Source organism: Carcharhinus amblyrhynchos, chromosome 15 (genome assembly GCF_965287045.1).
Source record: "Carcharhinus amblyrhynchos chromosome 15, sCarAmb.v2.hapA, whole genome shotgun sequence".
NCBI classification, from domain to species: domain Eukaryota; kingdom Metazoa; phylum Chordata; class Chondrichthyes; order Carcharhiniformes; family Carcharhinidae; genus Carcharhinus; species Carcharhinus amblyrhynchos.
The window spans coordinates 18,437,345-18,462,035 of record NC_137338.1 but is presented as its reverse complement, the minus strand read 5'-3'; the positions used below and the strand labels follow the sequence as shown (position 1 = coordinate 18,462,035).

The window sequence follows — 24,691 nt, the reverse complement described above, 5'->3', positions numbered from 1 at the left end:
TGGGTTGTGCCCGCCCAACCACCCAAAGCCATGGTGTCACTTTGGGAATGCTGCGCCAGCTTGGGTGCACACATTCTGAGCTCCCTCAGAATTTACCTCATCAGGTGCATGCTATTATTGACTCCATTAGAATCCCTACAGTGCAGAAGAAGGCCGTCCAGCCCATTGAGTCTGCACTGGTCACAATCCTATCCAGGTCCTACCCCCATAACCCCATGTATTTGCCCTTGCTAGTCCCCTTGACAGTAAGGGGCAATTTACCATGGCCAATCCACCAAAGTAGCATGCCTTTCGGACTGTGGGAAGAAACTGGAGCACCTGTAGGAAACCCACACAAACACAAGGAGAACGTGTAAACTCCACACAGACACTGATCCAAGCTGGGACTCGAACCCAGTTCCCTGGTGCTGTGAGGCAGCAGTGCTAACCACTGTGCCACCATGCTGCTCTGTAATATGGGGGTATGAGTCCAGCATATGGGCCTGATAATGATAGTTAATATATTACAATGAGGTTCCCAACATTGAACGGCAGGAAATGCTGTCCACTCCTGCGAGGCGGGGGGAGGGGGGGGGGTAATATTGTCCTGCATTCACATTGGCATGGAATGTAACTGATTTCTTTTCTACTCTCTCTGCTAAACGCAAATGGGAGTGGAAAATCTCAGCCAATATGTCTGAACAACATCCCTGACAGTTAAACACATTCCATCCCTAATAATTACCTCCTTACTTCAAGGGCAAAATCTTAAGTTTGTTACGAAGCAATTCTGATCCAGATCTAGAATTAAAACTTGAAGTGCGTGCAGTCTGAATTTCAAAATATGTTGAAGCTAAAAATTCATAACATGTTAATCCGTTGTAATTTTATCCTTTTGTGTTTAAGAGTATTGAGGAAGACCCTTGCGTCATTTGCCATGAGGAATTAGTTCCCCCAAAGGATTGTTATGAGCTGGAATGTAAACATATTTTCCACAAAAAGGTGGGTGTGTGCTGTAGCATTTTTAATATACAGCTGTATGATCTTCCCGAGCACTGATTATGATCTAGACTACATTTTAAGTAAAAGATTATGCTTATTTAATTTATTATTACCTCAAAAATTCAAAGGCTGAAGTAACCACCTCCTCTAAGATATACATTTTGAAGCAAGTATAAATGTTGTTTATCGTTGAGATAAGTACATGAATTTCACATTTTTCCACCACAGATCATACCAAAAACAGGGAAGTTATGAGTGTGGCTACTCCAGTAAAGTAAAAAGCTTATTTATCAGTCACAAGTAAGGCTTACATTAACACTGCAATAAAGTTACTGTGAAATTCCCCTAGTCACTACACTCTGGCGCATCTGTTCGGGTCAATGTACTTAACCAGCACATCATTGTGGGAGGAAACTGGAGCACCCAGAGGAAACCCATGCAGACACTGGGAGAACATGTAAACTCCACACAGGCAGTGACCCAAGCCAGGAGTCAAACTCGGGTCCCTGGCACTGTGAGGCAGCTGTGCTCAGTGCTAACCACTGCGCTACCGTGCAGCTCCCAATAGGTTACAGCTCAACCTAGACTCTAGGAGGGTTTACTGTGTCTGTTTGTAGACAGGTATTAATTGTTTCTCTCCCACTGTCTGTCCAACTGAAAGAATTACATGCATAGACTTCTTCATAGGAACTTGTTGAAGTTAAAAATTTCATAAACACAGTCAAATTTTCAGCAATTTTGGTTGTGCTAGAAATGTAAAATGTAAAAGTGTAAAACTCACGAACTTGATCGAGTTTTTCAAGGAAGTGACAAAGATGATTGATGAGGGTTGGCAGTGGATGTTGTCTACATGGACTTCAGTAAGGTCCCTCGTGGCAGACTGGTGCAGAAGGTGAAGTCGCATGGGATCAGAGATGAGCTGGCAAGATGGATACAAAACTGGCTCAGTCAAGGAAGACAGAGGGTAGCAGTGGTAGGGTGCGTTTCTGAATGGAGCGCTGTGACAAGTGGTGTTCCTCAGGGATCAGTGTTGGGACCTTTGCTGTTTGTAATATATATTAATGATCTGGAGGAAAATGTAACTGGATTGATTAGTAAGTTTGCATATGACACAAAGGTTGGTGGATTTGCGGATAGCGATGAAGACCATCAGAGGATACAGCAGAAAACTGATCAGTTGGAGATTTGGGCGGAGAGATGGCAGATGGAGTTTATTCCGGACAAATGTGAGGTAATGCATTTTGCAAGGTCTAATACAGATAGGAAATACAGTAAAATGACAGAACTCTTAAAGGTATTGATAGGCAAAGGGATCTGGGTGTACAGGTATACAAGTCTCTGAAAGTGGCAATGCAGGTGCAGAAGGTAGTCAAGAAGGCATAGAGCATGCTTGCCTTCATCGGCCGGGGTATTGAGTTTAAAAATTGGCAAGTCGTGTTGCAGCTTTATAGAACTTTAGTTAGGCTGCACTTGGAATATAGTGTTAAATTCTGATCGCCACACTCCCAGAAGGATGTGGAGGCTTTGGAGGGGTACAGAAAAAATCTACCAGGATGTTGCCTGGTATGGAGGGCATTAGGAGAGGTTGGAGAAACTTGGTTTGTTTTCACTGTTGCGATGGAGGTTGAGGAGAGACCTAATAGAAGCCTACAAGATTATGAGAGGCATGGACAGAGTGGATAGTCAGAAGCTTTTTCCCAGGGTGGAAGAGTCAATTACTAGGGGACATAGATTTAAGTTGCAAGGGTCAAGGTTTAAAGGAGATGTAAGAGGCAGATTTTTTACACAGGGAGTGGTAGGTGCCTGGAACTCGTTGCCGGGGAAGGTATTGGAGGCGGATACGGTAGTGACTGGTAAAGGGCGTCTTGACAATACATGAATAGGATGGGAATAAAGGGATATGATCCCCGGAAGTGTAGGAGCTTTTAGTTAAGACGGGCAGCATGGTCGGTGCAGGCTTGGAGGGCCGAAGGGCCTGTTCCTGTGCTGTAATTTTCTTTGTTCTTTGTACTGTTTACCCTATAACTAAGCAACTGCAGAAGACACCTCTGAGAAAAACTTTGAAATCGATCTCCAATCTTTATAAAACATTTGCTTTTCAACTGAGCTACATTGCTTAAGTAGCACAAAATGAACACTGTCCAGCTGAGTGTTTTAGCCAATATCGGGCCTCTGTTCGTTTTTATCTTCACCAAACTATTGGCTTGTGTGCATCAGTTAATTTAGAAGTAATGTTGCTGGGTAAATATCTGTGGTTTAAAAATAGACCTTAAAATTAGAAACATGTTTTTTTTTGTAAATTCTTTTATGGGATTTCGATGTTGCAGAGTTGCCAGCAAGGCCAGCATCTCATGTTGTCTTTGAACTGAGCGGCTTGCTAAACCATTTTAGAGGACAATTAAAAGACAGCTATAGGAAAATTATGGCACAGAAAGAGGCTATTCAGTGCATCATGTCTGGCAGCCAAAAAATAAAAAAAATTAGTCTCCCATTCTCATCTCACCTTTTGATACCCGGTCTGTGGGCTTGTAGGTTACAGCATCTCACATATTAATCCAGGTACCTATTAAATGAGTTGAGGGTTTCTGCTTCACCCACCACCCTCTGAATGAAGAAGTTTTCCTCATGTCCCCTCTAATCCTCCTAACAATCACCTTAAATGTGTCTCCCTAGTAATTGACCTCTCCACAAGGGGAAACAGGGCAATCCTATCTACTCTAGCTAGCTCTCTCATAATCTTGTACACCTCAATTCTGTCACCCATCAGCCTTCTCTATTCTAAGAAAACCAACCCCAGTTGATCCAGTCTTTCATCATACTCGACACGCAAAAGATCATTAGCAAAAGAAACGAAGGCAAGATGATGAGAAACTTTTTCACGTCGCAAGTGGTTAGCATCTGGAATGCACTGTCTCAGAGTGTAGTGAAAACAAATCCAATCAGGACATTCAAGGGGAAGTTGGATTCTTACCTGAAATGGATGACTACGTAGTGCTACAGGGAGAAGGTAGGGGACTGAGGTTAGGAATTTGTTCCTATGGAGAACCAGTGCAAACAGGACAAGTCAAATGGCCTCTTTCTGGACTGTAACAATTCTATGATTCTTTAAGAGAAACTCTACTAAGTATAGCAACAGAAAAGCTGATTTGCAAAGGTGGCTCAGATGTGGAATGTACTCAGTTATTTTGTATAAATATAAAAATGGCCATTTAAAAGCTAATTCAGTTAAAATTAGCGCTAGCCAACATTCACCAAAAGGTTCTGACCACACCGCTACTACGGGTATAATCCTTATTAAATGTAAATCATCCAATCAACATGAGACACATTTATTTTTCATGAGCACTTGACAATAAATTAACATTTATTGCTTGATTATATTTTGATTTTTTTCAAGGTTTCAGCACGATGGCACAGTGGGTTAGCACTGCTGCCTTACAGCGCCAGGAGTCCAGGTTCAATTTCCGGCTTGGGTCATTGTCTGTTTGAAGTTTATGCATTCTCCCCGTGTCTGCGTGGGTTTCCTCCAACTGCTCCGGTTTCCTCCCACAGTCCAAAAGACATGCTGGTTAAATGCATTGGCCATGCTAAATTCTCTCTCAGTGTGCCCAAACAGGCGTCAGAGTGTGGCGACCAGGGGAATTTCACAGTAACTTCATTACAGTGTTAATTTAAGCCTACTTGTGACTAATAAATAAACTTTACTTCTATTTTAGAAGGGAAACAGCAGTTTCTTCCATGATAAATGTACAATGTTTCGGGCATCTACACATGTACAACCTTGTTGCCCTGAAAAGTACTGCCATTCAAGTTGGTTACTTCAGCTTATGCTCACAGCATTTCTATGTGTTTTTAAATTAGAAATTATTTTTAGTATAATATACTTATTTTAATGGTGCAAAGACATGTTTTATACAATAAAAATTGGGCCAAGAAACATTTCTTCAATAATCAGTACAGCGAACTTGAGAAATTCAGAATTAAAAAATTAGTTCCTTTTGTATGCACAGAAGAGATGCTAGAGCTGGCACAATCTAAATAAATTAATGTTATATTGGCATCATGTTGTGAATAAACAGTGAAAAATTTAAGCTGGAGAGGACGCAGAAGCAATTGTGCCAACAAACATCTTGGAAAAAAGTGGAAACCAATGCGCGCAATTCTCCAGTCCATTCACCGATCACACAAATCCCGTTATGGCCCTCTTGCAAGGTTTAGCGGCCATAAGAGGATCTGCGCAATGGTGAGATTAGATTACCAAGTACATTCATGCCCAGAAAGGTTATGAATCTGATGTCCATAAATTAGAGTGCGCTTAAATGTGAGTAGATTGCTTTCCACTATTGCTTCGGGCCATGTCAGATGCCTCCCCCTGCTGGTGTGATCTCCACAAAACCAATTGCGATGACCATGTCGGGGGCACGTTGGTAAGTACAGCCCCCAGGTGGTGAAGGACAAGGCTGGGCAGTGCCCTGGCCTGTGCTGTGGAACTGCCCTCTGCCAGCTTAGCATTTCCAGATTGGTATTGTGTAGGAATGTGTGTTATGCCAACATGGTGGTGAGGGGGTGTCACTGAGAAGGAGGATGCCCCCCTCCCCCTCAATGCCATTGGAGAGAGGGTTGCCCAGCAATTTGGGGAAGATGGGGAGGGGGTTACTGCCTGATGCCAATGAAGATGGGGAGGGGTCACTCTGACGCTTGTGTGGTGGGGGAGGTTGGCCCTCTGATCAAAGGCTGGGGCTTCCCACCTTGGGTGCCAGTGGCCCTGATGGCCATGTAGGGGGGTGCCTATAATCTGACCTTGAGATTGTGACGCTCTTTAAAAACAGCACGCCAGTCTCTGGAGCTGGCCTTGCTGTCTTTATCAGACCCCCTCCTGCCAGAATGATGGCCCACCCCTGCTTTAGTTTGGCAAAGTGTCAGAAGATCTAGAATGAAAACCTGGCTGTGTTTTTGGGGAGAAACATGCCCGTTTCCACTCAAAAGCTGACACTTTGCTGTTTATTCAGTCCAACATATATTGTTAGTTTTATACATGTAAGTTTTATGGTTCCATTTTAATACTGCCCAAGACTGATTTTCGCCCAAGACTGATTTTCATCCAAAACCTAGGGCTTTAAAGATTGCTGTTTATGTCTTAGACCCTTATTTCCAGATAAGTCATGTAATCGGTGGTTCTGGTAGCCCAGTTTTCTGGGAAAAGATAATTCATCCACCATGTAGAACAGCTAATGAAATTATACCTTTGTAACTCAAACACTACCTAATTTACGCAATGACAGGCATCAAAGTGTATGAACCTATCATTGGTTTTAAATTGTACACTATTCTCTATCATCTAGCAATGCAATGATTTTCTGCCTTGCCATCTAATATCTGAACTGTTACATTTTTCTTTCCAGTGTATTGATTACTGGCTGAAGGAACAAAGCACATGTCCGATTTGCAGGATTCTTGTACTAAAGCCCGAGGACTATCCACAGCTTTCAAAAAAATAAGGTTATTTTCGTGCTATTGGACAAATTGGGCTTTCAAGCAAGAATATAAACATTGGATTATGAACCTATATTTGAAATAAACATATTCAAATACTGATTGTACAGAATCTGATGGTTGGAAATGTTTTGGTGATCTCTTTCACAGTATTTTCTTTGACTGAGTTAATCCTTAATAATTTCAAACATCAAAGTTTTGACATATGCATAATATTTTCATGTAATTGTTGTAAAAATCATTTTATTCTGTTTCTAATGCCTAATGTTACGGTGTTGATATCAGGAGTGTAAATAAACATGTTTGATTTGCATTAGTCCCTTGTGAAATTAATGTAGAAGATAAAAAAAAACATGAAATAGGACTTTATTTTCTTTTTACAAAGCATCAATCTCCTTTAAACTACTGCCTTAGTCATGTAGACTCTCCCCCTCTGGCATCCAGACACTTCCAGCAGGGATCACAGGTTAGCATTCAGGAGGCAGCAGTCTCATCAGATTTGTTTTTTCCTTCCTCCTTGTAGGGAGATTTGAATGTGGGACCTGTCTGTCTCAATTACTCTCAGAAGTGCATTTACCAACTAAGAAGGTATTTTTTTAAACAGGAGACCAAAGTGCACTTCCTTAGCTGAAGAGTGAAAGAACAAGAAAAATAACAAGTCATGCCTAGTAACGAGAAAGGGTGAGAAAGTTCAGTTAAAACAATTGAAAGAAAACAATCAGGTTGATGCCATCAAAATTGCAATGTAAGAGAAGTTGCAAAAACTTGGCATTCAAGAACATGAACATTGTGTAATTTAGAATTGTTTACCTTACTGCACTTGTTTAAAATTAGAATCCCTACAGTACAGAAGGAGTCCATTCTGCCCATTGAGTCTGTACCAACCACAATCCCACCTAAGCCCCAGTCCTGCAACCCCACACATTTACCCAGCTAATCCTCCTGACACTAGGATCAATTTACCATGGTCAATCAACCTAACCCGTACATCTTTGGTGTACTTTGGTAGGATAATGTTAGAAGTAGTGCCTGTGAAAATTGCAATATTTATGGATATAAATTACAACAGCTAAAAACGCAATGACATTACGTAGTTAAATACACCATAGTGACTGTGTTACTGGGATAATGGAAGAAAAGAACAATGGACAATCCAGAGTAAGAGTAATTAACTGGAGGAGAGCTGCCTTCAATGGGGCAAGAACAAAGCTGGGCTGAATAGACTAGAGCCACAGGTTGGTAGGAAAACTGTAGCTGAATAATGGACTACCTTCAAAAAATAAATGGTTCTGGCACAATCAACACATATTCTGTCAAAAGAGAAACGTAGGGCAAACAAATCCAGAACTCCGTGGATGAGAAGAAGAAAGAAATTAAGATAAAGAAAAGTTGCACTTATGATTGATGCTAGACAGAAAATACAATTTGGAACCTGGCTGAATACAGAGGTTCAGAAGTAAAAATGAAAAGCAAAGAGGGATAATGAGAAGAGGCTGGCAGCCAACATAAAAGGAGCAGTAGGGATTTTACACATGGAGGTAGAGGGCATGGTTGAAGTGTTACATGAATACTTTGCATTGCCTTTAATAAGGACGTAGATGCTATGCAGACCATAGTGACAGAGGAGGAAACTCTGTCATTGGGAGGGTTCAAAGTTTAATAAGGAGATATTGTTGGACGAAGTGCCAATTCTTAGTTGACAAGACACTGGGACCAAATAAAATGCATCCAAGGATATTGAAGGAAGTGAGAATAGAAATTGCAGGGGCACTGACCATAATCATTCAGTCTTCTCTAGGGCTTAGAGGAGGTAACAGAGGACTGGAGAATTGCAATCAGTATGCGCTTGTTCAAAAAAGGCTAAAGCAAAAAACCATGGATGCTGGAATCCGAAACAAAAACAAAATGCTGGAAAACCTCATCATCTGTGGAGAGAGAACAGAGACAAATGTTTCAAATCTGGAAGACCCTTCATCAGAGCTATTGCGATAAAAGGTTGTACGGTTAAGTCCTGCAATTATAGATTAGTCAGTTTAAGTTTGGTGGTGGGGAAGCTTAGAGAAACAAATATTCAGGATAGAATTAGTAACCACATGGAAAAATGAGCATTGATTAGGAAGAGCCAGCATAGATTCTTTTAAGGGAAAATTGCTTTTAACTAACTTGCTGGAGTTTTGAAGAAGTAACAGCAAGGGTTGATGAGGGTAATCCTGTTGATATGGTGTAAATAGACTTCCAAAAGACATTTGCGACAGTGTCACACTTGTGAAAAGGGTTCTAGCTCATGAGATAAAAGGGACAGTTAGGAATGTGGATATAAAATGAGTAATAGGAAACAGAGCAATGGTTAATGTATATTGTTTGTGCTGGAGGAAGGTTTGTAGTGGAGTTTCTCGGGGGTTTTTCCAGACACATTATTGATCTTGATCTCGGGGCAATTTCAAACTTCGTGCTTGACTCAAAACTTGGAAGCGTTGTAAACTGAGGAGGACAGTGCAGAACTTCAAAAAGACATAGGTAAATTGGTAAGTGAGCAGATAGGTGGCAGAATAAGTTCTGTGCAGAGAATTGTGAGGTGATTCATTTTGTTCAGAACAATATGGAAAGACAGTATTAAATAAAGGGTACAACCCTAAAGGATGTGCAGGAGAAAATGAGAAACTTCCTATGAAGGTAGTTAGGATTATTCTCCTCAGACATCAAAAGGCTAAGAAGAGAATTGATGAGATCTGTTCAAAGCCAGGAAGGGGGTGGGGCTGGACAGAGTGGCTAAGGAGAGACTGGGCCCAATTTTACAATCGAGTTGTGTCCGCTTTTGGGCATGAAAACTTGGTAAAGTTGGGTGTGAGGCAACTAGCGCGATCCGCACCCGCTTCCGTGCTGCTTCCTTCTTTACCAAGGCCTGCAAATGGCCACAATTGGGACAATGCCCAAAACGGGCACAACAGCAATTTAAATGCATTTGCATGTATTTGAATTGACTTAACACCCAACCTTACTCGCACTTCCCCCTTTACCGCCTCATTCGCCCATTCCGGAATCGGCGCAAAGTAGACATGCTCCGTGAAAGCCCTATTCAGGCACTCCAGTTAGTGAAGAGGTAAGTGCTGAGCATCTGATGGCTCTCTGCTTGAGATCGGTCAGGGGTGGGAGGAGGGGTCTGCTGCCACTGTATCTGAAATCAGTGGAGGGAAAGGGGGCGTCTGCTGCCACTCTGATTGAGATCAATGGGGAAAAGGGGGTCTGCTGCCTGAGGTCGGTGGGGGGAAAGGAGGGAGGAACCTGTGATTGGTCTGGATGGCAGAGAGGGTGGGGGGGGTGGATAAGGGGGGGGTCAGTAATGTTGTGGGGGTCGTGCAATGTCTGTGGGGGTCAGGGGGACGCATTATCGAGCCTGGGAACAATGTGGCAGGAGAGCAGCATTCTATCTTTTTCTCTGCGCATGCACAGTTGGATGCACCGATTGGAGCTGCAGAGTTGTGAGCACGTTAAGCCCCGTTCCCAGCGATTCGAACTCGCTGATATTTTTTCAGGCAGAGTGCTTATGCAGGCGCCTGAGAACAGATCTAAAAGTCAGCTCTGAAACACTCCCCAGTTTCAAATCCGCCCAGCACTTAGAATCAAAATCGTGAAATCGGGCCCACTTGTTGCTGTTTGTAAAAGGATTGCGGTCGAGTGGGCACAGATTTAAAGTGATTTGCAAAAGAAGCAAATATGTCATTAAAAACATTTTTTTTTCCACAGAGTAGCTCAGGCCTGGAATGCACTGCCTGGGAGTGTGGTGGAGGCAGGTATGCAAAAGGGCATTGGATTATTGAATTGAAACAATATGCAGCATTATCGGGAAAAGGATAGAGAGTTTCATTCAGTCAGAATGCTCGTGCAGAGAGTGGGTGCTGACACAGTGAGCCAAATGGTTGCCTTCTACACTGTAATAAGTCTGTGATTCCTAGCAAAGATCTTACACTTTGTAAATGTTATGACCCAGGAGGAGGGATAAATTCATTTCCCTTTATTCAGTCTACTCGCAAAGATTTTTATTAAGTGTATTTTCCCCACAGTTGCATTTTCCAATGAAAATGTTCCTATCTTTTTAATAAGAACATAAGAAATAGGAACAGGAGTCGACCATCTAGCCCCTCGAGCCTGCCCCACCATTCAATAAGATCATAGCTGATCTGAAGTGGATCTGTTCCACGTACCCGCCTGCTCCCCATAATCTTTAATTCCCTTATCGATCAGAAATCCATCTACCCGTGACTTAAACATATTCAACAAAGTGATTAAGGAGCCAGTCAAACCAAATTTTTGAGTCGAAGAATGGGGAAGTTTATTTGTTATTAAATCCAAGAAAAAATAATAAAATATACAATGACACAAACACACACACGTCAAAGGAAGAAAAGTTAGAGTCCAAATAGAAGTTAAAAGAAGTACAATTAAGTTCTTTTCTTGTTCTTGAACCATAGATTTCTGCTTGAAGTTAGCTGGTTTCCTTTAAAATTCAGGAGTTGAATTGAAGTTCAGAAAACTACACTTTGTTGGAGACAATTTCCTTTTAATTCCATGATCCTCTGCCCAGAAATTTGTGGAAGTTCTTTCTGAGGAACTGCGCTATCAATGCAATGCTTTTTAGACTGTTGCGAGGAAAGATTCCTTTAGCGGTTTTTCCAGAGGACTTTGATCACTTTTCTCTGCATCTAGCTTGCCAAAACCTATTCTTAAACCTCCTGTCTGTATATCCCAAGAAAGGATTAACATGATTAACAAGTCTTGTAGTCATTGTTGTGAAACAAGTAATCACATTTCTTAACTTTCATCTCAGAAACATTTGTCATATTTCAGGATAGCAGAAACCAACAGGAAATAGAGTTATTTCATCCTCCACAGAATGCTTTGAGCATTTGTTTGAAGAATGCAGCTGGTAAGCAGTTCCTAACATCTATACTGCTGATTACAATGCAGCATTTTGCATATATAATGCTTTCTTTTCAAGACTCCTTGTTTGAAGTGAATCTTGACCTCACTCCCCCCGGTATGAAATTCTATGCAACATGTCAGGGCAGATCAACAATTCAAACCATTGAAGAACTTTACTGAATAGTGGTCAACTTAGAATACCAGACATCAGGTGACCGGTAGTAGCCATCTTTGGTCAGTGTCTTGTATTTTTTTGAAAGGTCCTCCTTAAACAGTTCAGTATGTTTTTAGTTGGCTCAATGAATTTGAAGGTGGAGCCAAACAGGGTGGGCACTGTTTACATAAAAGGAATGGTTGCATCTCCAACTATATCTACTTAGTTTCCTCACTTAGTTATGCAATCTCCCTTGCCTGATGATGTGTGACATTTGCTAATAAATTATGACGAACACTATTAGCCTCATCGTTAGCTTGATAGCAAATTTTAAGCCAAAGTGTTTGCCAGCAAAATGACATGAATGCGTTTCCCTGGGATAACTGGATCCCAATTCAAGAAACCTATGCCAGAAATTTTTGTGTTTGACACACCATAAAAGAAATAAAGAATGATCTGCATTTACGTAGGGGCTTTTCATGACCACAAGGTGTTTCAAAGTGCTTTACAGCTAATTAAATACTTCCTGAAATTTATCACTGTTGTAACGCATGAAAGCCTCCAGCTAATTTTCACTTAACAAACTCCCATCCGCACAATGTGAAAATCACCCGATAAACCTGATCTCTGTGATGTCAACTGAGGGATAAATATTGATCCGGTTGCCAGAAATAATTCCCCTGCTCTTTGAAATAGTGCCACGGATTTGTCTGCATCCACCCAAGCAGTCAGATGGGGGGCGGGGGGGCCGGGGGGGGCGCAATTTAACATCTCACCCAACAAAGGCAGAAATATTAAGAGATAAACGTGAATGCGTTTTTAGGGATTGTCATGCTCATTAAAATATCAGAGGAATGTAGTCCAAATAAACTAAGCTTTCACTCACCAGTGCCGCCAAAGGTAAAATTTCAGCTGCTATTATTATGTCGAGTACATAAACATTTTTAAATGTAGAATGGCATTGGACCAATAAAAATGAAGTTATTACATTTTGTTCTTTACTTGATCAATCCAGGAACTGTAGACTGCACTCCTCATACTTCATTTCAATTAGTATGTAACAGCTACAGAGCACAGACATGAGAATAGCGGGGTTTTCTCATGCAGTTGCCATAGACACTTAAATTGACAAGATTTATTTTGTTGCAGAACATCTGCCTACACAAGCTGCTGACAGGTTATGAATCAAATTTTCTTGTGGAATGTTTCAGTGAAAAGGTTATCAAAAAGCATAATCTAATTTTATTTGTACGTTATATGATCCAAACAGCACAAAATCCTTCTGAAGTTCCCGGTTAGAAGATGGGCCAGGAGGCTTTGAGTAGATCCAGTTCGCTTTATTTGGATGTTTGATCGTTCTCTTACTGCAAATTAGGACATGATGAGTAAAAATTCTTGACATAATTTCACACAGTTATAAATTATATATGTATTTTTTTTTAAATTGTAACTGGTTAGCCACAGTTTGTTTCCTGCCAGCAATGTTACTAAAATGCTTGTTTTAACATGAAAATGTATTTGCCTTATAAATGAAAGGGTTATCATCTATGGTGGTATGGATTCATATCCCACTCCTGGTTTCGGAAACACACCAGAAGCCTAGGCATTGGCTGAGGAAGCTACTGTCTACATTCCTTAATAGGCAACGTATGTAGCTCATTGATTGCGTAAGTGAAATCAAAGGTTATCCCAACAAGGAAATAGCGGATTAACTTTAAGTGCTTGATTTCTACATATCAGCCAGATGATCACTGGGGCTACTCTCCCCTCTGAGGGGCAGAACTGACTGGTTGTGATTTAACCCGAGGATCACTACACCTCGAGTGAAAAGGTGAGGCCTTTATGAATAATCTCAGCCAGTACAGGAATTGAACCCATGATGCTGGAGTTACTCTGCAATCCTGCCAAGTTGGTGCCGGAGGGTGGCAACTTCTTACAAGCTGTGCCCAGCATACCATCTAATTCAATCTTTTACTCTCATTCTGTGCTTCCAAAGCTTTGTTCATTAAGTTGTTCCAGCTATGACTATAAAACTACATTCTGCACTCCTTTCCTTCTCTATGAACGGTGCGCTTTGCCTGTATACCATGCAAGAAACAATACTTTTCACTGTATGCTAATACATGTGAGACAATAATAAATCAAAAAAATCATAGCCACCCAGCCAAATAACTCCCCAAATTTAGCACATGTCACAGTGTCCATTGGAGATATATTTTCAATTGCAGCATTAGAAAATATAATGACCCATTGAGCACTGTGCTGTGATTGAATTGAGAACAGTACATTATGATGCAAATTCTCTTGTGGTTGACAATTATTTGGCATTGGTCTAGCAAGTTTGATTTTATCAGAAGTTCCTGTAATGTAAACCAATTTCTTTCCACTACCACTTTGCCATAATGGTCACTGAGGGAAGTAAGGATAGAAATTACAGAGGCTCTGGTCGCAATCTTTTAAGCCTCCTTAAATAAGGAAGTAGTGAAGAGGACGGGACAAGTTTACATGTTACACTGCTGTTCAAACAAAAATGGAGAGGGGTAAACTCAGCAATTACAAATCAATAAAATGAGACTGAAGAAATAATCTGATGCAGAATCCATGAGCTCTTGGCGAAAACATATTAAGTCAATCAGTAAAAGCTAGCACAGATTTGTTAAAAGCTAAATATCTTGACTTGACTGATTCCTTTTGATGAAGTTACAGAGTGCTGAAAGGAGTTGTGTGGTCACTGTGAATCGGACTGTCACAAGGTATTTGATAAAGTACCGCATAAACTTGTTCACAAAATTGAGGCCAGTTAGATTAGACTGTATAGCATGGACAGACTGACTAAGAGAGTCGGTGCAGACTCAGTGGGCTGAATGGCCTCCTTCTGCACTGTGGAGGTTCTATGGAATCTGTGGATGCAAATTGGACCAAAGGATGGAAGGCAGAGTAGATCCAAATGGTTGTCACTCTGAAAGGAGGCACAGGGGTCAGTATTAGAACCACTGCTGCTGTTAATTATCTGGATTTGACTTGTGTTTACATGGCAGCAAGTCAAAGTTTGCAAATGACAGGAAACTTATAAATACTACAAACAATAAACAGAATAGCTACAGACTTAGAAGGACCAACAGATGGACAAAGTGCACAGATATGTGACGACACTTAAAGCAGAGAAGTATTAAATGATTCATTTTGGTGGGATAAATGCTGAGAGGCAACAAAATAAATGGCACAATTTTAAAGTGAGCACAAGAAAAGAGAGACCTGTGAGTGTATCTTCATAGCTCTGTGAAGGTTGTAGAATAAGTTGCGAAGGCTGTTAAAATAGCACAATGGATCCTTGGTTTCCGAAGCACAAGCATGGAGTACAAATGCTAAGCATGTATACTTTAGCCCCAACTGGAGTAGTATGGCCAATTCTGGATACTATATTTTGTGTAGGCTATCTAAGACTTAGAGGGAATGTCAGGGAAATATAGTGGATTAGGAGCAGTGAAGTACGTTATAATCTTAGCCCTTTTTTGGGAACTAATCTAGATCAGGCATACTCCTTGGATGATTATTCTCACTTAAGGTTGAGAAAGATGCATTTCACAGACATTTATCTGAAAAATGGATCCAATTGTTCCTGAAGGAAAGGAGCCATCAAAGAATGTTACCGTGTTTCAGTTAACCTTTTTAACAAGTTTTAGCCAGACTATAACAACCCAGATTTTATAAGAATTTGAGCAATAGTGTACCTCTCCACTGAAGAGTGTGAGGAGATGCGACCTAGAGTTTGAACATAGACAATGGGCTGGATTGTCTGGCCTCCTGCTGTGTATTTCTTGTGGCAGGAGACAGCACGCTGTCCACTGGTGGTGGATCATCTGGTTCCGTATCTGTCAATGGTATTTCCCATTGATTCCACCCAGCATGAATGGCCGGAGAATTCCAGCCAAGATAACCTACAAGTTAAATAGAATTTTATTAAAGAACCCAACACTCAATTCATATTTGATGGTAAGTCAATTGCAACATTGGTAGTTCTAGGAAAAGAAGGTATAATCTTGTTTCTATTAGAGAATTCAAGTTTAAATGTTATGGAGGGATATTTAAGATATCCATCAGTTCAAAGTAAAATCTAACTTGAATTCCTGACTGGAAAATTACAGAATCTCGTGAGAAAAGAATGGATGTTGGGGAACTTGGGGAAAAAAAAGTGGTATCTTGAGGAGTGTACATATTACAGAGAAGGAGGTGCTGGAAGTCTTGAAGCATATCAAGGTAGATAAATCCCCACGACCTGACGAAGTGTGTCCCAGGACACTGTGGGAAGCTAGGGAGGAAATTGTGGGTCCCCTAGCCGAGATATTTGAATCATCAATAATTGCGGGTGAGGTGCGTGAAGATTAGAAGGCGGCAAATGTTGTGCCTTTGTTTAAAAAGGGCTGCAGGGAAAAGTCTGGGAACTGCAGGCCAGTGAGCCTCACATCTGTGGTGGGTAAGTTCTTGGAAGGTATTTTGAGAGACAGGATCTACAGACATTTAGAGACACAAAGATTGATTAGGGACAGTCAGCATGGCTTGGTGAGTGGAAAATCATGTCTCACAAATTAGATTGAGTTTTTTGAAGGGGTACCCAAGAAGGTAGTTGAGGGAAATGCAGTTAATGTTGCCTACATGGACTTTAGCAAGGCCTTTGACATGGTACCGCATAGTGGGTTGTTGCATAAGGTTAAATCTCACGTGATCCATGGTGAGGTATCTAAATGGATACAAAATTGGCTTGATGGCAGAACACAGTAAGAAGTCTGACAACACCAGGTTTAAGTCCAACTGATTTATTTGATAGTAAACTCACACATCGATGGCAGAAGCCAGAGGGTGATTTTAGAGAGTTTTTTTTTCAAACTGGAGGCCTGTGACCAGCATTGTCCCTCAGGGATTTGTGCTGGGTCCACTGTTACTTGTCATTTATAGTAATGATTTGGATGAGAATATAGGAGGCATGGTTAGTAAGTTTGCAGATGATACCAAGATTAGTGGCACTATCCATTAGTGGATAGTGGAGAAGGCTATCTCCAATTGCAATGGAATCTTGATCAATTGGGCCAGTGGGCTGACAAATGGCAGATGGAGTTTAATTTAGATAAATGCGAGGTGATGCATTTTGGTAGATTGAACCAGGACAGGACTTACTCGGTTAATGGTAGGGCGTTGGGGACAATTACAGAACAAAGAGACCTAGGGGGACAGATTCATAGCTCCTTGAAAGTGGACTCACAGGTGAAGAAGAATTGGCATTCTTGGTTTCATTGGTCAGAACATTGAATACAGGAATTGGGATGTCTTGTTGAAGTTGTACAAGACATTGGTCAGGCCACACTTGGAATACTGTGTACAGTTCTGGGCTCCCTATTATAGAAAGGATAGTATTAAACTAGAAAGTGCAGAAATGATTAATTAAGATGCTACTGGGACTTGATGGTTTGAGTTTTAAGGAGAGGCTGGATAGACTAGGACTTTTTTCTCTTTTTCAGCATAGGAGGCTGAGGGGCAATGTTATGGAAGTCTATAAAATAATGAGGGGCATAGATCAGCTAGATAGTCAATATCTTTTCCCAAAGGTAGGGAAGTCTAAAACTAGGGGGCATAGGTTTAAGGTGAGAGGGGAGAGATACAAAAGGGTCCAGGGGGGCAACTTTTTCATACAGAGGGTAGTGAGTGTCTGGAACAAGCTGCCAGAGGTAATAGTAGAGGCGGGTACAATTTTGTCTTTTAAAAAACATTTAGATAGCCACATGGGTAAGATGGATATAGAGGGATATGGGCCAAATACCCATATACGGTCTACTGAGACTAGCTTAGTCATTAAAAGAAAGGGCAGCATGGACAAGTTGGGCTGAAGGGCCTGTTTCCACGCTGTAAACCTCTATGACTATGATTCTGTCTTACAATTTTTAATGCCTTGCTGAGGTGATGTAGTGGACAGTTTTTCAGGAATGCCATGTATTAAAGGATACACTGAGGGGAATTTTCAGCCCGTGTTCGCTGTCAGACAGAACAGCAACATGGGCTGAAAACCCACAGGTAATCAGGAAATGTGATTCTCTGTGGACAGATTGCGTTCCGCGATTTTCCCCGCCACTCATTGGCAGTGTCACAAGGTTCACACCCACAAAACGCAAGAGCCTCAGTTTAATGTATTTGAATAAATTTCAATATAATTATCAGACCCCTTTCTCCCTCCCCTCACCCACCAGATTTTCCCTCTTCACTGCATTTTCACGACATCGTCTTGGTGAGGTTTACAACCAGATCATCCAGACGTGAATCTGTCAAGGGGATCCCTCCAGGGGCGCAAGGGTGTGAGTCTAGCCTCCGGGGCCGAGGGATATGCCTGGATACTGCATCCTGACGATGCCCCCTGGCACAATTTGACAGCCTGGCAGTGCCAACCTGTGCCAGGGGTCGTGTCGGGGTGGACTGTGGACTCATGAGGGTGGGGGGTCATGTATGTGCAGTGGGGGCCCAGGCAGAGAGTGTGCACTGAAAGGGGAAAGAAATGTGGCAGTGGTCAGTGGGAGGGGGGAGGGAGATGTTGGTGATAATCGGTGGGGCTGGGGGGGGGGGGGGGCGCGGTGGTGGAGGGGGAGGTTCCTGAAGAAGAGAGGAGGGGGTGGAGGTGAGGGAGATGCTGGGGACAGCGTTGAGGGTGGAGGAAGAGGGAGAAATCGGCAGTGATTAGTGAGGGGAGAGGGAGTTACGGTGATGGTTGTTGTTTGGGAGGTGCTGATACTCCCACAGTGGGGTGGGGGAAAGATTACATTTTGCCCTGATCTGGAACATGGAAATATTTCAGATGACTCGATACAGATAAAAAAAAATCAAACCTGGGACTTTAGAGTCAGCAAGACTGGCCTTTACTAACTGAACCTTCGTAGAGCTGTCTATCAATTTTAATTAACAACAAAGAAAGTTGGGCCTCAGCCCACCCTTGTTAATCTTACCCTCTACTTGTCTTTAAAAGAGTATATCTTAAAATCCCTCATGAAGCACTAATATGTGACAGGTTGTCAGTTGATCATGCTTTCGCTGTGAGTCAGTTACTGAAGTATTCTCATTGAAGCAAACAGCTAGAAAAAGACAGAAAACAAAACCAGCTACATAAATAGTAGTTGAGACTGTTAATGAGTGGTAACAAGACCGTGGCACAGTGGTTAGCACTGCTGCCTCACAGCGCTGGGGACCAGGGTTCAATTCTTGGCTCGGGTGACTGCCTGTGTGGAGTTTGTATGTTCTCCCCGTGTCTGCATGAGTTTGCTCTGGTTTCCTCCCACAGTCTGAAAGGCAACCTGGTTCAGTGCATTGACCCGAACAGATGCCAGAGTGTGGCGACTAAGGGAATTTCACAGTGACTTCATTGCAGTGTTAATGTCAGTCTTACTTGTGACTAATAAATAACTAAAATAAACCCATGAGAATCGCCTAATTTATAGTCACAAGCTTTATGGATTTTAGGTTATCTTTAATCTACTGTAATTAGTCATTCTTCCCTAATTCTATCATATCATATTGGCAATTTCATAAAGAAAAAGTTGTAAATATTTCAACTATTTATAGAAACAGTTAACAAAAAGATTTTTAACAGTCTTAGGAAAGCTTGCTGATCATTTTATATTTGCTCCACTGCCAGTACATCTGAGGCAATGCCTTTCCTATTCCTACATCGTAAGTAGTCTTACACCAGGTTAAAGTTCAACAGGTTTATTTGGTATCACAAGCTTTCAGAGCACTTCCCCTTCATCAGGTTCTTTCATCCACCCAATTAATGAAGGAGCAGCGTTCCGAAAGCTCATGTTACCAAATAAACCTGTTGGGCTTTAACCTGATGTTGTGGGACTTCTTATTATGCCAATTCCAGTCCAACACTGGCATCTCCACATTATTCCTACATAGTCAATGTTGTGCTGAGCTATGTCCAATCCCAAGATCGAGCTATCCCCTTCCTCCAAACCTACCATCCCGCACCTCAGTTTCTCCTTTCCCAATTTCATAGCGTTCTCTGAACTTCACTCCCTTACTCTCTTTTGCTTTCTTTTTAAAAAGATCTTCCCCAAGTCTCTTTTAAGCCATCTCTCCTAACTTCACTGCAGTTTGGCTCACATTTCACACGTTTTCTCTTCCCCCTATACTGGGTGTGGTGTCTGAAGGCCATTAGACATATGCAAATATGACCAGAACGCACACGGACCCAGAAACTTTCTCACGTATGTCAGAAGTGATCAATTTGCAAGCATTTGAATTGTACGAGAACTTGTGTAATGAATCCAGCTTGAGCCTGCTGATCAGGACATGTGAAGAATTGATGCTTATTGATTATTTTGTGTGTACTGTAATCTAAATGCTAAGGAGGTGCCAAGCCAGGTGGGCAAGCATACTAACTACAAATTTGAACAAGAGACATTTTAAATGTTGAAAGCAGTCAAATTTTATTCAGATACCAATGATTGCATTCAGATGCACCCTAATTAAATCTAATTAACCAGAAGTGACCTGTGGGGATTTTTGCACATATATCCAAATATCAGCTAAGTACACAATCCCATGTTACGATTATCCTTGCCATCAATGTCTGTACTGGAATGCAGATCAAGCAGGTTGGCTGGTCTTGTGCAACAGTAAATACAAGTGCCCCATGGTGAAAATAACTCTATTCCAAACAAAAAATAATTTTAAAAGTCCTTGGTCTTTGAAACACAGAATATAAAGGTGTTTTTCTCAATCCTATAAAGCACTCAATAGCCCACAATGCTTGACACAGAACATTACTTTAAATGACCTTCAATTGCCTCAGCTAGGTACACAGCAATTGACTGAGGATTCACAGTGCCTGAAGTCATCCAAAATACCTTTGGAAACTTAGAGACTGGAAACTATTGTTGATTGTGGTTTGGCCATTTGTATTATTAAGCACTTATTGTTTCTTCTACAGATTATCTTGAAGGGAAACGTTTCTGATGCTGCAAAAAGAGCCAGTGCAAATTGGGGAGCAAGATCAACCTAGCTTGCAGTCTCTATATTTCAAAAAAGCGAAGTTTCCAAGGACTTCAGCAAATGTTTGTTGTATGAGGAATGGTTGAGAACTCTGGCTCTGTACTTGTTGGAATTCAGAAGGAAGTGGAAGGCGGGGAGGTCTTATTGAAACTTACAGGATGCTGCGCGGCCTGGATAGAGTGTACATAGAAAGGATTTTTCCACTAATAGGAAAAAGTAGAACCAGAGGGCACAACCACAGACCAAAGGGACAATCCTTTAAAACAGAGATGAGGAGGAATTTCTTCAGCCAGAGAGTGGTGAATCTGTGGAGCTCTTTGCTGCAGAAGGCTGTGGAGGCCAGGTCATCGAGTGTCTTTAAGGCAGAGATAGATAGGTTCTTAATTAATAAGGGGATCAGGGGTTTTGGGGAAAAGGCAGGAGATTGGGGATGAGAAAAATATCAGCCATGGTTAAATGGCGGAGCAGATTCAATGGGCCAAGTGGCCTAATCCTGCTCCTATGTCTTATGGTCTTATGAAGTTGGTTGATACTCCAGTGCTGTACTGAGGGAGTGTTGCACTCTCAGAGTTGCCATCTTTCAGTTAACGCAATAAATCAACGTTTTGTTTGCTCCTTCAGTTGTGCTTGGGTATTATTCAAAAAAGCACAGGGAAACGCGCTTGATGTGCCGGCCAATTTTACTAACAAGTTAAAATGGAATATCTGGCCATGTATTTAATCGCTGTTTGCGGGATCTTGCTGTGCATTCTGTCATGTTTCTTACATCGTGACAAATGACTAGATTTCATAAACACTTTGCTGTATTGGCTGTACAGGCTTCCTGACAGCAGGGTGGATGGACCTTCACCACGTGGACTGCAACAGTTCAAGAAGACAGATCACCATCACCTTCTCAAAGGCAAATAAGGGCTGGGTGACAACTGCTGGCCACCGACAGCCACATCCCATGAAAACAAAACTTAAAAAGTACTTTGGCACATTCTGAGGTTGTGAATGATTCAGTGTAAATTTAAGCCTTTATTTTCCTGTATTATAGATAAATGTGAGGTAATATATTTTGAGTGGAAAATCAGAAACTTGAATTAGACACTCAAGACCTAATTTCCTGAAAGTTCATAATACGCACAAATAAAACCCTGGGAGATTTTCAGGCTGTAATAACAGTGGTGGGTTGATTTGTTCTGCTACACCTAAGAAGTGTGGTAGGGGTGACGAGGTGGCACAGTGGTTAGCACTGCTGCCTCACAGCACCAGGGACCCAGGTTCGATTCCCAGCTTGGGTCACTGTCTGTGTGGAGTCTGCATATTCTCCGCATGTCTGTGTGGGTTTCCTCTGGGTGCTCCGGTTTGCTCCCACAAAGGACGTGCTGGTTAGGTGGATTGGCCATGCTGAATTCTCCCTCAGTGTACCCATACAGGCAACGGAGTGTGGTGACTAGGGGATTTTTCACAGTAACTTCATTGCAGTGTTAATGTAAGCTTACTTGTGACGAATAAATAAACTTTAATATTCAAGGCTTGGGAGTAGCAGGCAGCTAGGATGAGAATGATTTCCCAGCATTGGCCTTCTGAATGATTCCTGCATTACTGTGGGACCAGCTGTTTCAGAGGAAACAAGACATCCTTTATAGTAGGAGGATTTGTCGGATGTGAATGCCACAGCAGTCTTTGTGTTATAGGGATCTGAGTAAAATTACTTAGTAATTACCCAGTAAAGTACATATTGACTTTTTCATTTGTTAAAAAGTGCTCCCTATTAAATAAGGCTATTACCTCATATCACAGGCTTATCTGAAAATACTACAAATGATGAGTTATCTATTTGACTGCATCTATTTTAATTTCCACAATATTTCCCATCTCCGCCTGCAAAGTCTTCATTCAAATTCGACTACCCTCATACAATCCCACCAACTTTCTCCCTCCAAAATTGTCCAAACTGTTGTTTGGTCCCATCCCACACCAAGTCCTGTTTAGCCACCACCTCTGCCCAGTATATTAATGATTCTGTGATTCTTAGAAACCCTGCAGTGCAGAAGGCGGCCATTCGGCCCATTGAGGTGACACTGGCAACTATCCCACCCAGGTCCTACCCCCATAACTCTACGTATTTACCCTGCTGGTGCCCCTGACAACGAGGAATAGTTTGGCATGGCCAATCAACCTAACCCACACATTTTTGGACTGTGGGAGGAAACCCACACAGACACAGGGCAGATGTACAAACTCCACACTGATAGGGAGCTGAGACCGGAATCAAACCCAGATCCCTGGCGCTGTGAGGCAGCAGTGCTAACCACTGTGCCACCATGCCACGCAGAACATGCAAACTCCACACAGACAGCAGGGACCCGAGGCCGGAATTGAACCCGAGACACTGGCGCTGTGAGGCAGCAGTGATACTTGTGTTTAAATCCCTCTGTGAACGTAACATTCCTATCAGCAAAACCTTCTCCAGGTTTACCAATTTTGTTCCCCCAGTTCTGTTCCTCTAACTAAGGCCTCTATTACATCTACACAACCCTTCCTTTTTTCCATGTTGAGTGTAAGTTTGGCTCACACTCTGGAATTCCCTCCCCAAATCCCTGTGTCTTCCTCCTCTCTCCTCTCTTTTGAAATCGTGCCCTTCCCCCCATGTCCTCCACCCCACCTACCTCCACCTTTGACCAAGCCTATGGTCGTTCTTCCCAATCAGTCCTCCTTTGGCTCAGTTTCCCTCCGGCATTGTGGAATGTTTTCTGTGCTGAAAATACTATTAAAGAAAATGGAAGCCACTATACCTGGTTGGATAAACCTATCGTGCAACACAAGTATAAATTGTAAGACCATTTTCTTGTACCATCACCATGAAAATGAGTCTGAAGGATGAGGATCAGAAATCTATTGTTATTTATTGAGAAACCAGCAATACTTATCTGAATTCAGAGAGATCTGTAAAGATGCTGCATTATGTTGCATAGTTGTTTACCAGCAGATAAATGGCATCAAAAGGTAACAGCAGAGTCCTGCAATCATACATTATTAAATAGAAAAGTACATCTTCTCATTTCAAAACTCAAATCTTTTCTTTGTCAGGAACAATGCCTGGAACTATGTCTTAAGCCATACATATTATTTGTTTTTCTACTCAGCATCTGGTGCCATTTTCTGTCTCTTGGCAACTTTCTCCTCTCTCCTCACTTAGACCATAAAGCAATAGTTAGAATCCCTACAGTGCAGAAGGAGGCCATTTGGCCTGTCGGGTCTACACCGACCACAATCCCACCCAGGCCCTATCCTCATAACCACGTGCATTTACCCTAGCTAGTGCCCTTGACACTAAAGGGGCAATTTTAGCACGGCCAATTCACCTAACCCACACGCCTTTGGATTGTGGGAGGAAACCAGAGAACCCGGAGGGAACACACAAAGGCACAGGGAGAACGTGCAAATTCCACACAGACAGTGACCCCTAGCCAGGGATTGAACCCAGATCCCTAGCACTGTGAGGTAGCGGGGCTAACCACTGTGCCACCCCAGGATACAACATAGAAGGAGGCCATTTGGCCTGTTGTGCCTTTGTCATCTCTTTGAAAGAGATATCCACTCCACTGCTCTTTCTCCATAGTGCAGCAAATTTTGCCTTTGTAAGTATTCATCCGATTCTCTTTCAGAAGTTGCAATGAAATTTCCCTTCTCCATCCTTTCGCACAGTGTGATCTAGGTCATTAACCACATGCTGCCTAAAAGAAAATCTTATACTGCCTCTGGTTCTTTTATCAATAACAGAAATCCATGTACTTTGATCACAGACTTTAATGTCATAGAAACATCGAAGATGGGAGCAGGAGGAGGCCATTTGGCCCTTTGAACCTGGTCTGCCATTTATTATGATTAGTGCTGATCATCCAACTCAATAGCCTAATCCTGCTTTCTCTCCATAACCTCCGATCCCATTGCCCCAAGTGCTATATCCAGCCGCCTTTTGACTAATTCAGTGTTCTAGCATCAACTACTTCTGGTGGTAATAAATTTCACAGGCTCTTTGGGTGAAGAAATGTCTCCTCACCTCCATCCTAAATGGTCTACCCTGAATCCTCAGACTGTGACCCCTGTTCTGGACCCCCACCA

The 24,691-nt window shown here is 42.0% G+C and overlaps 1 protein-coding gene across 1 annotated transcript in view; it reads left to right on the top strand.

Moving 5' to 3' along the window:
* The window catches only part of LOC145353114 (E3 ubiquitin-protein ligase DZIP3-like), a 141,331-nt gene extending 134,575 nt beyond the window's left edge, over positions 1–6,756 (top strand). The window contains exons 24-25 of the mRNA XM_080203487.1: positions 886–981; positions 6,384–6,756. Coding sequence (XP_080059613.1) covers positions 886–981; positions 6,384–6,479 — 192 coding nt within the window. The 3' untranslated portion in view covers positions 6,480–6,756. The remainder of the gene's footprint in view (positions 1–885; positions 982–6,383) is intronic.
* The last annotated feature ends 17,935 nt before the right edge of the window (positions 6,757–24,691 follow it).